A 17973-nucleotide genomic window follows, 5' to 3' on the forward strand; every position below is an offset into this window, starting at 1 on the left:
GCTAAAAAAAAAACAAAAAACAAAAACAAACAAACAAAAATGCTTGGAAAGAACAGGAATTCAAGGCCCATACTTGAACAGAGTTAAAGCAATATACAGCAAACCAGTAGCCAACATCAAACTAAATGAAGAGAAACTTGAAGCAATCCCACTAAAATTGGGGACTAGCCAAGGCTTCCCTCTCTCTCCTTATCTTTTCAATATAGTACTTGAAGTTCTAGCTAGAGCAATTAGACAACATAACGAGGTGAAAGGGATACAAATTGGAAAGGCAGAAGTCAAACTATCACTATTTGCAGAGGATATGATAGTATATTTAAGTGGCCCAAAAAACTCCACCAGAGAACTCCTACAGCTGATAAACAACTTCAGCAAAGTGGCTGGTTATAAAATCAACTCAAGCAAATCAGTAGCCTTCCTATGGTCAAAGGATAAGCAGGCTGAGAAAGAAGTTAGGGAAATGACACCCTTCACAATAGCCACAAACAATATAAAGTGTCTTGGTGTGACTCTAACCAAACAAATAAAAGAACCTGCATGACAGGGTCTCTGAGGAAGGAAATCGAAGAATACCTCAGAAAATGGAAAAAATCTTCCATGCTAGTGGATTGGCAGGATTAATATAGTTAAAATGGCCATTTGGCCAAAAGCAATCTACAGATTCAACGCAATCCCCATCAATATCCCAACTCAGTTCTTCATAGAGTTAGAAAGAGCAATTCTCAAATTCATCTGGAATAACAAAAAACCCAGGATAGCTAAAACTATTCTCAACAGTAAAAGAACTTCTGGGGGAATCAGTATCCCAGGCCTCAAGCAATGCTACAGAGCAATAGTGTTAAAAACTGCATGGTATTGGTACAGTGACAGTCAAGTTGACCAATGGAATAGGATTTGAGACCCAGAAATTATCCCATACACCTATGGTCACTTGATCTTCAACAAAGGAGCGGAAAACATCCAGTGGAAAAAAGATAGCCTTTTCAACAAATGTTGCTGGTTCAATTGGATGTCAGCATGCAGAAGAATACAAATTGATCCATTCTTATCTCCTCATAATAAACTCAACTCCAACTGGACCAAGGACCTCCACGTAAAACCAGACAAACTGAAAATAATAGAAAAGAAACTGGGGAAGACCCTTGACATGGGCACAGGGGGAAAGTTCCTGAACAGAATACCAATAGCTTATGCTCTAAGATCAAGAATTGACAAATTGGACCTCATAAAATTACACATTTCTGTAAGGCAAAGGACACTGCCAAAAGGACAAAACAGCAACCAACAAATTGGGAAAAGTTCTTCACCAACCCTACATCCGACAGAGGGCTAATATCCAATATTTACAAAGAACTCAAGAAGTTAGACCCCAGGGAACCAAATAACCCTATTAAAATGGGGTACAGAGCTAAACAAAGAATTTTCACCTGAAGAAATTCAGATGGCTGAGAAGCACCTTAAGAAATGTTCAACATCCTTAGTCATCAGGGAAATGCAAATCAAAACAACCCTGAGATTTCACCTTACACCAGTCAGAAAGGCTAAGATCAAAAACTCAGGAGAAAATAGGTGCTAGTGAGGATGTGGAGAAAGAGGAACACTTCTCCACTGCTGGTGGGGTTGCAAGCTGGTACAACCAGTCTGAAAATCAGTCTGGTGGTTCCTCAGAAAACTGGGCATGATACTACTTGGAGGACCCAGTTATACCACTCCTCAGCATATACCTAGAGTATTCCCCAGAATGTAATGAGAACACATGCCCCACTATGTTCACAGGAGCCCTATTTATAATAGCCAGAATCTGGAAAGAACCCAAATGTCTCTCAATGGAGGAATGGATACAGAACTCACCTATTACAAACAATGAATTCATGAAATTCTTAGGCAAGTGGGTGGAAATGGAGAATGTCACCCTGAGTGAGGTAACCCAATAACAAAAGAACACACATGGTATGCACTCACTGATAAGTGGATATTAGCCCAGAAGCTCAGAATACCCAAGACACAATTCACATATCAAAGAAGAATGGAGAGGCCCCTGGTCCTGGAAAGGCACAATGCAGCAGTGTAGAGGACTACACTACTGCATCGTGCCAATCCAGGACCAATACCAGGACAGGGAAGTGGAAAGGGGTTGACTGGGGAACAGGGGGTAGGTAAGAGGGCTTATGGGACTTTGGGGGAGGGGGAAACCAGGAAAGGAGAAATCATTTGAAATGTAAATAAAGAATATATCTAATAAAAAAAGGCAATCACTGGTCATGGATTCTGATGGACGTTGTTTCAGAGTTGTTTCTTTTTCTGTGATTCTTAACTGCTTGTCCTGTTGGGGATGGCAAGAGCAATAGGAAGAGATAATTTCTCTGTCTTTGCTTCCCACAGAGGTAGTCACGCATGATGTCTCCTGGCCCTGCCCCTCCAAGGAGACGCAAGAGCTGCCACCTAAGCTGAGCCCTCAGAGAATAAAATCTCCTTTCCTGGGGATTCTGCTGCATTTCAAGCAGGAGCAGACCTGAGTATTCTACAGTTCCCCAGAAATTCTGCAAGAATAGGACCCTGTGCCAGCCTCCAGCTGTTTCCTCTTCTGTTATTCTTGGGTGTTAATGTGTGAGTCATCAAGGTTGTATAAATTTAGAACACAGCGAATTCCTCCCAGACAGTTGAAGAATCTTGTCTTTCCTTAACTCTTCCTCTGTTACTGCCACTCTTTATTTCTATATCATGATTAAGAAACAGATTGTCTCTATGAATGCCAAATATACATGCTTATTCATATTCTGTGCAAATAATAATTTCCATATCATGGCTTTAGATGAAATATGTAGAATAACTTTCCTACTTAACAAAAATCATAGTGAGATATGTTGCAGGGTGATGTTTGGTTTCATTGAAATTAACACATACTGATTGTCTTATGAAGGCTCCATTTAATTCCTGTCAGTACTGTAAAATACATTTGTTTATTGCACTAGGCTATAAAAGCAAAGTGCATTTTGTGTTTATATCTGATATTTTTCTGTCATTTAACTTTCAAGCCATATCCAGGTACCTAGAATATAATAAATAAGTAAGCATGTATGTTATATTTTCTGGAATCTAGAGGATGAATTTTGGTGAGGGGAGTGAACTGATGTGTCAGGGGGTATAGAAAAATGAAAAAAGTATTAGATTCTTAATAATTATTTAAATCTTCTGTTTAGTAATATTTATGTTTATATTTACATTGTTATGTATTCTCTTAGCTCTAAAACAAATGTTTATAGCAATATCCTTATAGCATTACAATCCTGTCTGTTGTAACCTACTACAGGGCTGGGTACACGCAGTGCATGAAACAGATGATTAATTAGCAGTCAAAGATTAGTTAAGAGATAATCCAGTAAGACTGACCTGCAGTTCTTCCTGGCACATAAAAAACCATTTACCTCATCAATCCTTACTCCATATAACTTGGCAAAGTCTCTATCTCATCAGCATGGAAGAAAGAAAAGTAACGGTTTCTTTCTAGGTAGTTACAAATAAGGGCTTGAGATGAGCAACTGAGGAACAATGGGGTGGCTGTATGGATGTTGCTTTGCCCGTGCCTGCTACCATAGAAAAGACACAGATAGTTCATCAAACTTCAGATTTACTTTTTATTTTTACTTATTTGTTTGTTTGGTTGGTTGGTTGGTTTGGTTTTTGGAGACAGGGTTTCTCTGTGTAGTCCTGGCAGTCCTGGAACTCACTCTATAGACCAGGCCTCGAATTCAGAAATCCACCTGCCTCTAGACTTACTTTTTAAAATATGATACATTCCAAGTGATGATATTTTGTTTATGTATAAAGAAACGCCTTCCTTCTGAGATACTTCCTTTAGTGTTTTAGAGGAACTAGATCATTTGTTAACCATACCAGTTGGACAACTTTAATTGCTGAAGTCATACACACATAGATTAATGTATATCATCATAATTCTTCAAATTTATACTTGTGACTGGAACATGCTTCAAAGTGAAGTCCCTGGAAATTAATACTAGTTTTCTAATTGGTTGTTTTAATTAACTTTAGATGCATGGCATTGAAATGCATGGCAATGAAATGAAAAGGATTACAGAGATAAATTTGCACTAATTTACGTGCTTAACATTTTCTGAACCCTTTAAGTGATCTTATCCCATCTTAAAGATGTTACTTTAATATGAATCACAGAAATGGCTTTTTTCTCTATTGGAAGATTCATTTCCTGTGGGATAAAGAATGAACTTAGAATAATTAGAGGAGATTTTACTTTAAAAGAAATAAGGTATCTTAAGACAGCAATAATTAGTAGTTTACTCATTTGTTTACACTTATCTTTTATTTGCATTGTAGTAAATATATATCAATTGCCAGATTTAGAAAACAAGCAAACCTGCTCCCCAGCTTTATAATAAACAATACGCAACTGTACCAAATGGTTACTAATGTATAAAACATGTTTTCTGTATTTTTTTTTATTGGTATGACAAAATTTACAACCTAGGGGTTTTTTTGTTTTGTTTTGTTTTTTGGTTTTTGGGTTTTTTTGTTTTGTTTTGTTTTGTTTTGTTTTGTTTTTTGCTATGCATCATGTGTAAAATTTAACTTTATGCCTCCATTCACATAGTCTGGTCCCCAGATATTAGATCAAACTGGAAATTCCTTCAACAGAGTATTATGCTTTGCCATGCCACAAGAGGACAAAGTACATGCCATGACATTGAAATCTTATATATCTGTAGTTTAAAATGTATCTGGAATATTTGCAAAGAATTTTGCTAATTGTATATTCCATCTCTACAGAGATATCTGCCCAAGAAAAGAAATTATACCCTGACAGTTCCTGAGGAACCTGACATGAGAGTAAGAAGATCTAGCCAAAGATCATTTTCAGTAACATTACAGATAAACAGTCAAAGCCATCCATCAAGTGGCTAGGGTCTTTCTTCCAACTGGTTCCCTTGTCCCTTCCCCAGATATCATTTCGTTATGCACTGCCAAATACTGCCTTCCTTGTCCAAATTCTACACTCCAAACACATCTCTGGCCTTCATTTTACACTGTTATCTCCACAGAATATCTCATGAAACTGAATACACATGAATTCTTGAGTTGTTTAAATCCACCTTCCACACATCTAGGAGAACACATGAAACATCGAGCTTTCAGATGGCCATGTTTGAGCTCTCCAGTCCTGTGTTTGCTGATGTAGTCGTATGTCCACATCTTCCTTGTTATTCTCATCAGTTGCATGTCTATTTTATGAGTGCCTTTCTCTGAATAAAATTCTCTCTGTCATGCCAATTTCCTTGGGAAACACTCTTTAACATCTCCCTTGGTGCTGGTGTTAATTAAGCTAGAGATTGGCCCAAAGCAATGTCATTCCTCTTGCTATTTATGGAAAAGTCAAAACATGTATAATTTTAGATGCCAAGATCATCCAACAATTTTCCACTTTAAATTGCAAATCCTTATGCTTTGGATTTCAAATATAACATGTATTACAAATATGAGGAAATGGATTAAAACAAAGCCAGCCCATGTCTTTCTTATTATTATTCTATGCTAATATTCTTCAGAGAAAACATATAAAGTGGTCTAAATAAACAGTATATGGGAAACTTACCTGCAAGAGAATTTATATAGGCCCGTATCAACCACATTCCAAATATTTGAATGTTCATAGAAACTCCCATTCACTGAGTCTGGGTGACAATAAATTTGGTGAAACAAAAAATTATCCCATTTTTCTAGAATGTATTAATAATTCTGTGAATGTTCCACTTGATTACCCATAAAATAACCAGTGGTTATTTTCTGATTTTCAAAGTAATGATACATATTCTGGATGGGTATACAAAAACAAATAGGAAGGCACATGACATCATGTAGTTTAGTCTATAGATATAATTTCCATCATCTTCCTCATCCATAACATTGTCTCAAATTCTATGCATACATTTATACATTGCCTTGTGTTCTGCAACGGCCCTGAATTTTCGTACTCATCAAATGACCATTTGCTGAGCATACAACCAATCAAAAAAAAAAAAAAGAAAAGAAAAGAAAAGTTGTTTTATGGTTTTCTTTGAATGAAGTTATGTTAGCTCCCTCTAGATTTTAGCTATGACTTAGACATTTAAAGTAACAAATGTAAATTCTATCGAATTATTTTGTTTCTATTCTGGTATTATTTCGATCTTAAAAGTCTTTTCAGTACTTGATTTGTGTTCATTTCATGTTGCTGTGATGTTTGAATCAGAGACCTCAGTAGCTCCTTCATATCCTTGCATGTATAAACCTCTGAGACAAACGATGTTTAACAATTGTTTTGTGTGTAGGCTTTGCTAGAGTTCATAATTGCTACTGTGCCAACTATTCTAAGTATTTAGCACTGGCAAAGTAATACTCTTTCAAAAGTTGGATGTCAATTAAAACTATAATCTGTGTACAATTTTTAATAATACATCATTAACTTATTCATAATTGAATACATCCTATTGATGTTTACTAATAGATTTCTCATGTTGCTAAAATCTGAGATAAGTGATAAAACCTTATTTTGAATTGAATCTGAGTTCTCTGCATCCTCTTTCATAGTGAAATGGAGGAAAATCAGACCATGGTCACAGAGTTCGTCCTGCTGGGATTCTGTCTTGGCCCGAGGATTCACCTAGTTCTTTTTCTACTTTTCTCTCTCTTCTATACTTTGACCATACTGGGGAATGGGACTATCCTTGCAATAATCTGCCTGGACTCCAGACTCCACACTCCCATGTACTTCTTCCTGTCCCACCTGGCCATTGTCGATATGGCCTATGCCTGCAACACAGTGCCGCAGACACTCATAAACCTCTTGGATGAGACCAGGCCCATCAGCTTTGCTGGATGCATGACACAGACTTTTCTCTTCTTGACTTTTGCACACACAGAATGTGTGCTCCTTGTTGTGATGTCCTATGACCGGTATGTAGCCATCTGTCACCCCCTGCACTACACTATTATCATGAACTGGAGAGTGTGTACCATCCTTGCTGCTGTTTCCTGGATAGTTAGCTTTCTCCTTGCTCTGGTCCATTTAGTTCTCATCCTGAGGCTGCCCTTCTGTGGACCTCATGAAATCAATCACTTTTTCTGTGAAATCCTGTCTGTCCTCAAGCTGGCCTGTGCTGACACAACACTCAATCAAGTTGTCATCTTTGCAGCTTGTGTCTTCATATTAGTCGGACCTCTGTGCTTTGTACTAGTCTCCTACACTCGTATCCTGGTGGCAATCCTGAGGATCCAGTCAGGGGAGGGCCGCAGAAAGGCCTTCTCCACCTGTTCTTCCCACCTCTGTGTGGTCGGGCTCTTCTTTGGCAGCGCCATCGTCATGTACATGGCCCCCAAGTCCCAGCACCCAGAGGAGCAGCAGAAGATCCTTTTCTTATTTTACAGTTTTTTCAACCCAATGTTGAACCCCATGATCTACAGCCTGAGGAATGCTGAGGTCAAGGGAGCCCTCAGGAGGTCACTGTGCAAAGAAAGTCACACTTGGTTGGTGTGGTGTTCAGACCACAAGTCTTGGTAGTTTCCTCTAATCTTATCGTCAAATATTTCTTAAATCCAGGAGTATTCACTCCCTCTTTTTACAATTTCTAATTGCACAGGATTAAAAATTCCTAACCTGCAGGATTTATGTCATATTCCTTAGCTTCCTATGATATAAAGTTGTGTCAGATGTATTTTTTTTCTCTAGTTGGACTGGTTAACTGTAAAATTAAATAATATTTTAATCATTCTCTGGGTCTTTTTAGTTAAGTCTGTTCATCAGTTTCTTTAATTAAATGACCTGACAGAAAGCATAAGATGGAACAAGCCATATCCAAAAACATATGCCCTGCATCCCATCATACATGTGACAGTTTCCACAACTTCACTTGACCGATCCAGGAATTATTTGGAGGTTCCTAGGCATTGTGCATGGCATGTATTACTTCAAATAAAAATTACTGACATGCTATGGAGTTAATTGGTTAGACTGAGTGAAGGAACAGATTTAAAACAAGAGGTTTAAGAATAAGAATGGAGGACAATATTAAAATGACAAAAACAGCTGGAACATGCCTTTACATAGAACCTGGAAGGCAGAGGCAGGAGAATCTGCATGAATTTGAAGCCTACATGGTATTCATAAAGAGATAGAAGATAGCCAGAGTTTCCTAGAGAGACCATGTCTCAAAAGAAATCAACCAGTCAAACAAGCAAACAAATATAGATACGGAAGATGCTATAGTATCATTTATATCACAAATTAATGATATCATTTATATCAAAATTAATGATAATTTTGGTAGCTAGTGTATGAGTATAATATAGTATCGGTCATTTAAATGAACTGAAAATGAGCATCAGATATGTGGGCTTTTGAAGATCCTTCAGAAAAATTTGGAATGATGAGCTATCACATAATTTTTTAAAGGGAGTTCACATAGAATATAGTCTGATGTTCAGAGCATTGCTCAATGCCACTATGTTGGCGAACATCAGCTTTGTCCAAAAGAATGTGTTCTTCATTTTGACATTAACAGATAATTACTGTGTGTAAATGAAGACATGGAGACATAATAGGTGACCATATTATTTAATTACTTAGTAAGTAGCCTTTACTACATATTGACAGAACTGCATATGGACCATTTTGCTTAATCATCACAAAAAAATCAAGACCATCCTATTATTGGTCTTTGTTGGAAATGAATACTCTAGAAAGCAGTACATTCTGGATTTCCTCAGACAATTTGTCTCCAAATCCCTCTTATCTCAACCAAAATATAGTAGTATAATCTCATAGTGCTGTATTAGTATCATTGATATCAAATGAACTGACCAGATAGCCTAAGGAAGGACATGATAAGTGAAGGAGAATATCTTTATAGTTTACTGTGTTTGAAGATAAGGTGAACTAGCTCTACAAAGCCTGATGGAACAGTTAAGCAATATTTTCCCTGAACTGATGACTCCTATGCACTAAGTTTTTTTTTTAAGCCCTGGACTTTTAGAGGAATGTGGACATCATAAAGTAAAAAATGAAGATAGTTCTCATTGAAATGGAGACATATATTCAACCAATATCTAAGAATTAAGATACCCCTGACCAACCCTATCACATTGTTCAAAACTAAAAAGATCTTCATTAGCTAGTAATAGTATTTTGTCCCTACCAAAAATGTGAAAATAGTGATGTTCTAACAATAAGAACTCCAGGAACACAGGAAGCAATGACAGAGCACGGGAGCAATGAGCAGACAGCAGAGACAGACTTTGAGGAGAAAGTTGAGTGGTGAGTCAACTCTGAGTGGAGTGAGAATGGATATCTCAGAGAATCTTTGGAAATGCAGTCCACTACCAAACCAAGGGCATTCATAATTTTATTACATATTCAAAATTGTTATAACCATCTGGATGATAATTACAGAACAAATACCACTTGAAAGATTGGTGGCTTCCATTCAATTTAAACACAGCAGGAACTAAACACTGTATTGAACGTTACTCATTTCTACTTCTAAATTTATGTAGTTCTAGCAAAAGTTACTTCTAAAGTGAATATTGTGGTTAATTGTATCTTACTTAGAGTGAGTTCAGAGCAACTTCACAACTATTGGGAAAAGAATATTAAGTCCTTGATAGACATTACAACTGCAAAATGCTGTAATGGTGCTTCTGCTCACAAGGTGGGCATATGGTGGTATGGAATCTCCCAGATCCTGAAAGAGCATGAAATATCAGAAGCTATAATTCCTGAAAATGATAGGCATGGCACTCTATGGGTGAAGTCAGTTCTTGAGCCATATGACAGTGGCCCCACAGTATCCCTAGCATGTGGAATGGAGACTTCATCACTGATCTGTAGAACTCTTGTTTACTCTTTTCTAGGAACTGTACAGTCCAGTGTTTTTCACTGAATGACATTTTGTGTCTTCAGATCACTGGTGGAACCTGCAAAAATATATGTTCTGAAAGGGAAGGACAAGCTTTCAAATTTTTAATTATCTCTCATATCTTGTTGACCGGAAAGCCCATGGACCATGCTATAAGAAACATTGTTAAATGTAGTATGGGAAACACTTGTAGTTCATGGGGAAAATAGAAGACAAATGAGAGTTAGCATGGGTTACCACAGGACATGACAGACATAATGTCATATCAGACCACAGGAAAGGGTTCATTTGCTTTGCCTTCTTAACAAATTTTGGTAGCAATGACTCAGTTTGATTTATTATTCACTGTAGTCTGTTGATGGCCATTTCATTCATTCAGCCATTCAGCCATTAATTTATTTGGTTCTTCCTGTTATCTCAATATGCATGCTCTTTTTACTATAGCAGATTATGCTATTATGATAATCTGCCTTGTCCTTTACAGAACTGTCCAACAGCTACATGTTCAAATTCACTGTGGACTGGAGATAACCAAGGTGGATTTTATAATCTTATATTCTTATACTCATCACCATGGATGCTGAATGTGTGATGGTTCCTCACATAAACCAAGCAATCTGAGCTTCAGTGAACACCAGCTGGATGTCGTTTGATCAATTCCAACACCTTCCACCAGGAGACAGTATGTGACCTCATGAGTTCAGGGATCAGTTCACAAGACTGCCCAACTTCAGTGTGTGATGACAAGCCTGAGCTGTGATCTGGGCTTCTGACTGACCACCTACAGATCAAGACCCTACTCAATATCCATGCCTCAGTCTTTCATGTCACTCATATTTCTTCACTTCATACCTCCTTTGTGAAAATGTGACTTCTGTTAAATAACAGAGGACTGAAAATAGCTTCATGTGGGCCTCAGTGGGCTGCTCCTGAGAAAGCTTAGAGACTAAATGTCGTAAATGAACAACACTACACCCAGAAGGAAACAGTACACATCAAGGCAGAGACCAAGGAGAAAGGCGATGGGCAGGGGTTGGGGCTGGGTTCATGGGCAGTGGACAGGCAGATGGATCTGTCAGTGATCAGTCCAGGTAGTCAGTGCTAGAATAATTAGAAGGGAGCCTCCAGCTGTGATGAATGCCCAGAGCCCCAAGGGAAAAGTGACTGCATAGATGGGCGGCAGGCTGGCCTCATACCAGGGGTTCAGGAATGTCAGTCCCTATGTCAGAAGATGACTCCCAGCTACCAGGCCCAAAGCCCAGTACATTCTTCTCTCACAGGCATCAAAGAACAGAACTCCCCAAAAGGTATAGAGCAGAATCATGACTGCTGTCAGAAAGGCAGAAGTCAGGAAGTAATAAGCTGAGTCTCCATAGATCCCAACCACACCTGGCCCAAGTGCATCAGCCAAAATATTGATATCAGAGAAGACCACTGATAATACCAACCAGTTGGTCACCAAACTACAGTGATATACCAGTTGGTAACTGATATAATCAGTTGGTAACCACTGATGATACCAAGGGACAGACCAGAAACATAGTCCATCTGCCAGATGGAGGTGGGTGATCTTCCGTCCTCACTTAGTGATGCAAAGCCCTCATCTGCCTTCTTAAGGAGCTTGTAGTAGGCAAAACGGAACACTTTCTGTAGAAGAACAGAGACAGCAGCACCAAAAATCAGGAGGCCATACTGGAGCCATGCTTCTGAACAGTCTGTCACATGGACCAAGATGAACCAGATCACAGTGGCCAAGAGCAGGGAGACAAGCCAGAAAAAGACTCCCTCCACTAGAATGGTAACCATAAGCAGGTCTCCAGCTACAGTGATCAGGAAAAGGAATAAGGCTGGGCCCTCATGTCCTGAGAACATGAGGAAGGTGCATCCAAAAAACACAGCAGCTCCCATGACTTGGCAGCTGGGGAAGGGAAGGGACCCCAGCCAAGGGTGGTGAATGGGAGCAGCACGCCAAGGGGGAGTCCAGGCTGCATGGGGTAGCTACAAAACCCCAGGAGGAGCGCGGTGCTATGGCACCCAGGACCCCGGGGAAAGGGAAGGTGGGGCAGAAACCCCTGATAAAGGGACACCCAACCTCGTCTACCAATAATGTGTTTCTTGTTAGGAATACAGAAATGAATATATTCTTCAAAGCTGATGTGAATTTCAGAGTTTACCTCAGCTTTACCTGATGACTCCAGAAGACTAGAATCATCGTGTAATAAACACAGTAGTTTATAAATCTTACTGTGTCTAGATGTAGAATTTCTACCTCTCTCATTCATGCCTGATATAAAAAATAAACACAATTTAAAGATGAGAATATCTTTAGCAGCAGATATCTCCATCGTCCTGGGGGGGGGGGGGAGAAGTAACTGTAAGGGGAACCTCCTTGCAGAGGCTCTTCTGCTCCCAGAAAAGAATGGTCTCTGCACTGAGCAACCATCACCTTCCAGAATGAGAAGTAGAGAGCATTTCTAACAGATGATCTACATGGGTGGTTTTGGCTCTAGAAGATATTCTTTTAGGGAAGAGATTTCTCCAAAACCCTCTGGAACATTCTGGCACCTCCTTATTCTTCCCGGATCTTTCTTATGCATCCTTAGCCAGCATATACAGTGTGCATCCTTAGCCAGCATATACAGTGTGCATCCTTAGCCAGCATATACAGTGTCTCTACACCTTGAATATAACATGCTGTCTGTGTTTACTAGCTGTGTGTCCTGTGGAGATGAGAACAGAAATAGAAATAAATAATCGTTATTTTCCTCTTCCCTACAGAAGTAGGCATGCATCGTATCTCGTGTATTAATAATGGAAGTACAGCCCTCCCGTTAAGCCCTCAGTAGCTGCCAAGCATGCTGTGCTCTTAGAGAACACAGCCTCCTTCTCTGAGGATGCGGCTGCATGTCGGACAGGAGCAAAGGCCAGGATTCTGCAGAACCACAGAAGCTAAAAGGAGACAGGACCTGTGTCAGCATCCAGGGTTCTTCCACTGAGGTTCTTCCACACTAATATGGAAACCAGCAAGGTTGTCTGCTTTAGTTTACCACAAATTCCTCCCAGACAACCTGTAGTTTTTAGTCTTTGTTAATGTACTGACATCACCGATATTGTAATATGTGGAGAAAGGTAATACTAACTTGTTTAAATATGCAATTCACAATAATCAAAGTGTTTGCTTCATTTTTTTTCCATTTTTAATTTTTTGTTTGATTATTTTTGTTCTGGTTTTGTTTTTTGAGACAGGGATTTTCTGTACAGCTATGGATGTCCTGAAACTTGCTCTCTAGCCCAGGATTTCATAGAGCTCAGATATCCACCTGCCTCCCAAGTGCTGGTATTAAAGGTGAGTGCTACCACTCACCAGCAATGTGTACCTCATTTCTTGAAATCCATATTGTTTGATTCCAGAACACTCTGAAAATACCAAATCAATGGATGCTCTAATACCCTATATAAAATGATTGTTTACTTGTATGTAACCTCTGCACATCTTCCCATATATTTGACATAATTACTGTCTATTCATAACAGCTAATGCGTTGTAAACAGTATGTATAATAATTAAGGCATTTTATATATACATATGAATACATATATTCATACATATGAATATATACATATGGAATAATAAGAAAAAAGTTACATCCTAGTCACTTGAGAGGCTGAAGTGAAAGGATTTTTGATCCAGGAGTTTGAGATCAGCTTGAGTGACATACAGAGCTCCAGAGAGGAGAAAAATGGAGAGTATAAGAAAAGGAAGGAGAGGGAAGAGGAAAGGAAGGCGAGGGAGGAAAGAAGGAAGGAAGAAGAAGGAAAGGAATAAGGTAGAATGGGAAAGGGAAGTAGGAGGAGAAACACGGGATGAAGAAAGAATCTATATGTTCAAGATAAAGGTAATTTTTATTATAAATAATTTTAGCCTTAGTTAGTTGAGCTGTGGGTATAAAAACATGCATTAATAACATCATATAAAACATGGTAATTTTGGTACAGTAAACAGAATCTACAGCAAAACAGCAATAAACTTATCTAAGAATGAATAATACATTATATTAAAAATGTACTTGGCTAAATTACATTATTATAATCAAGACTTGGCTTTTACAGGTGGTGGCCAATGAATTGCATAATATTCATGGACTACCACAAACCATGGAGAAACCATATGTGTGAAGTTCCTGTAGCCATGAGTTAGCTGTCCAAGGAGCAGCTAAAGAGAGATGATGAGTAGAAGTTCCTGAGTTCTCACTGCACCATGAATGTACACACTGTAGACTATGTTTTATCTTATTTGGTCCTCACCAGCCCAAATAAAGTAAGTGTTGTTTATTTTTCCTTAAAGGGAGGGAAAAGTCTTGAAAGACGAAGGAATATTTCAAGGTCATACAACTAGTAACTGCATGTTTCATGCTAAGTCCATTTGTCTTCTTTTCCATGGTGTAGTGTATTTTAGTCCTTTGCTTGAGAAGTTTACACTGGAAAGAATATGGATAGCTTCTTAAGTGTTTTTTTTTTTCAGTTTTAATCAAATTGCTATCTAGTCATATAATATGTAGTGAACTACCACGTTCTAGTCACAATGTATGGCCAAATATACTCAACATTTCATCCTATTAGGTCAAATATATTTCTTCCAAGTAAGGACAGCGTTTTTTTGAATTTTTACATATTTCATTTATTTGTTTGTTATGTGTATGAGTGTTTTGCCTGTGCTTAAAGGGCATCATAGGAATATAGTGCCCACGAAAGCCAGAAGGGGGCAGTGGATCACTTGAAACTGGAGTTAGGTCTGTTTTTGAGCTAACCTGGTGCTAGAGTACAAACCCAGATCCTCTGCACAAGTAGCAAATGCTCTTAACATCAAAACTATCTGGAGCCCTTAAAGATAACTTTTAAGTGCAAATTCTGATGAAATTAATTTTGAAGGTACATACAGTCCTTACATTGTTATAATTAATTAAGAAAGAATTGAGAAATACATTAATATTTCAGATAAGTGGAATGTCAAGGAGTATTGCTTTTACGAATTATAAGATAGTGTTTTTAAGGTTGTTTAAGACAGTTACTCTATATATAAACTTATTAAGTAATTGAAGCCCTCTACGTGACCACTACATAAATACTGTAGGACTGTAGTTTGGAAAGTTTGTATATAAATATTGTAGTAGGTCTAAGGTACTTTAAACATACTGTGTTGATGCATTTTGCATAAGGAAAGAAAGACTGTTTGAGAATGAGAGATTGTAAGAGAAAGACATGAAAAAAATGGGAATTGGGAAGGGGGGAGGGGGCTCCAAAGAAAAACAAGTTGGCAAATCTTTATATCCAAAACTACTTATTACATCATGTTTCACAACAGTAGCAAAGTTACAGTCATGAAGTACGAACAAGAATAATTTTATTGTGGGGATCATCACACAAGAAATGTGTATTAAAGGGTGACAGCATTAGGAAGGTTGAAAACCATTGATCTAGATAAAGACAAGATACGGGGTGTAAGTGAAGCAGGACAGGAAACAGACATTGTTAGAGACAGAGGGGGCTCTTACCTAGTGTGATAGTTGTAGCAAATATTTATTACTTTGTGGAAGTGAACCATTCCATACTGCAGCTGAACAAAAATAAATAGATGTTATTCTAGTAACAGTGAATGACTCATTCCCCAAATGTTAATCAGCCCATGACACTCAAGTTTTGCTTCTTAAAACAGGCTCTGTCTAGTACTGACAGGTTTGTTCAAGCTTTAAAAAAAACTGTGTTCCAGGCTCAGCGAAGTTGTTAGGAATCATGGAGGCCCTGCCTCAGCTATCACTCACTGGGTGCCCAGGGCCTTAAATTAGACTTGAACATATAAGCATAATGTGTAGAATTTCAAGTATAAAAGGTCCAAATGCTGCATTTTGGAACTACTTGTGCATTTATTCTTTAATTTCTCCTTTCTCTTTTTCATTTCTGTCCATTCCTTGGCAAACTTGATTCATTTGTGGTCAGGTAAGATAGTTTGGGTATCACGTAAAATGAAATAAAAATGGGTGAAAAGCAACTGTCTTTCAAATGTTCGATGGTTCAATTTCTTGGAGTTCTCTATTATTACTTCTATAGAACTTCAGAAAGTCTCTTCCTTGTTGTTTGAGAGGAATGACTTGGATTTGGACCAATTATAGTAGGCAAGGAGGAAACACAGCCCAATGCAGTTGATATTTATTTAATAATGTACTTCTGACCATGACAATGTTGTGAAATAATTATTTAGCTATGATAAATATCATTTAGAGTGGTTGTTTGCTTGTTTTTACCATTACGTTTTCTACGACTCATTTATACATCTCACCATAGCCACTTTCTTCACAGAGGTTGTTAAATTTCTGTCACCATCCTCTGATGCATATCTGTCTCTGGAACAGCAAGTGCGTTAATATTCCATGCACAGTGGCAACTTCTACAAGTCTGTTGACAATTAATCACTAGAAGAATTACCGATGCTCATTTGTTTGAATGTACTTTCATCTTTGTTAGCCAAATCTTTTCAGTAATCACTTTTGGAAAATATCATATGGGTGATGGGGAGATAACAGACCATATAGATTGCTGGAAGTGAAATAGGAAATGTACAGAGAACAATAACAAAATATAAATGAGGCTCATGTGACTGATACAAGGGATATTTTCCTCTACTACCTTGTTGTGGTTAATAATGATTTATGCCTGAGTGAAAATGTTCCACTCAACCAATAGGCTTGGGATCCAGATATTTTCAACCTTTGAAAGCAGAAAGTAGGTCAATAGAAGCTCTCTAGAAGATATCCATGTGTTTGTTCTCCAAATGGCTTGGCCAGGTCTACATTCTCCACCTCTTGTTCTGAGGCTTTTAGCTTCTCAGCCTGAGTAGTTACCAACTCATCACATTCTCCCTCTAGCTCATAAGGAGTAATTGGGATACAATCCAGACTTTGACTGACTGTCTCAGTCAATATAATAAAACCCTTCTTATAATATATATTATAATGTATTATATATATACATATATATATGTATATATATATATAATCAGCTTTTACTTCTCCAAAGAAATCTGATGACATCTGATAAATATGAAAAGACCCAAGTAGAGGTAGTAGATGTATAAAGTGTCTTAAGAAAAATACTAATAGATAGAATTATTATTAAATACACTATACCTTCCATTGCATGTGGCTAAGTCCTTTATAGGGATAATTTCATTTATCATCCTAACAAATTCACTTTTTATTACCATCTCCTTTTATGAAAGCAAAATTAGGAAAATGGTGAGCATTGCCTTCATAATCCAATATTATTCCAAGTATTCTATATTTGGTAGGATAATGAGTACATTATTATCAGGGTGACCAAAATACGAATAAGTCTACTCTAACTGAATGTAGAGATAGTATGGGAATATGGGTTTCTTCTCAGTTGAATGCAAATCATGATGAGCCCAAGACTCAAAGATTATGATGAAGGAGTTCCTTATACTGGTCCTTGAATTTGGGCTGACAGGGTAACCAGAGATTTAGAGAAGCAAAGAACATTCAAAACATGGGAATCAATGATGTTTTCACTGACAGTAAAGATTATTTAAAATGGAGCATAATGACAAGACATAGAGCCAAGACACATCTATTTTCACGTACACTGCTCACATATGTACAACACACACACACACACACACACACACACACACACACACACTTACACACTCCTAATGAGTGCGTTGTAAGCCACTGTTCTAAGTGTTTGGCAATATTAGCTTTTGAATCCTCAAAATAACCTTCCAAATTAGGGACTAACATTAGTCACTTTTCTATAAGGGAAGCACAGAGAGCAGACAATGTCACCTCTAGCTAACTGACCTAATCAAAGAACACATTTAGGAGCTAAAACAAGAAACAAAGAAATCATGCAGCCAACATACAATTGGACCTGGGATGTTTTTCAAGATAGACTTTCTCTGTATGGCCCTGGCTCTCCTGAAATGCCCTCTATAGACAAGGCTGGACTTGAACTCAGAGATCTCCCTGTCTCTGCC

At 38.0% G+C, this 17973-nt stretch overlaps 1 protein-coding gene and 1 pseudogene across 1 annotated transcript; one reads left to right on the plus strand and one right to left on the minus strand.

Moving 5' to 3' along the window:
* Nucleotides 1-6604: 6604 nt before the first annotated feature.
* Nucleotides 6605-7570, plus strand: LOC127677431 (olfactory receptor 2A1/2A42-like). The gene has a single exon (XM_052172514.1). It carries the CDS (start codon nt 6605-6607, stop codon nt 7568-7570), a length of 966 nt encoding a protein of 321 aa, XP_052028474.1.
* Nucleotides 7571-10998: 3428 nt separating this feature from the next.
* On the minus strand, nt 10999-11831 carry LOC127677910 (gamma-secretase subunit APH-1A-like; annotated as a pseudogene).
* Nucleotides 11832-17973: the final 6142 nt, after the last annotated feature.

Source organism: Apodemus sylvaticus, chromosome 2 (genome assembly GCF_947179515.1).
Source record: "Apodemus sylvaticus chromosome 2, mApoSyl1.1, whole genome shotgun sequence".
Classification (NCBI taxonomy): domain Eukaryota; kingdom Metazoa; phylum Chordata; class Mammalia; order Rodentia; family Muridae; genus Apodemus; species Apodemus sylvaticus.

Bases quoted from the DNA above. Each gene is read 5' to 3' on its own strand.
- LOC127677431 (XM_052172514.1), top strand. From the start codon at position 6,605: ATGGAGGAAAATCAGACCATGGTCACAGAGTTCGTCCTGCTGGGATTC.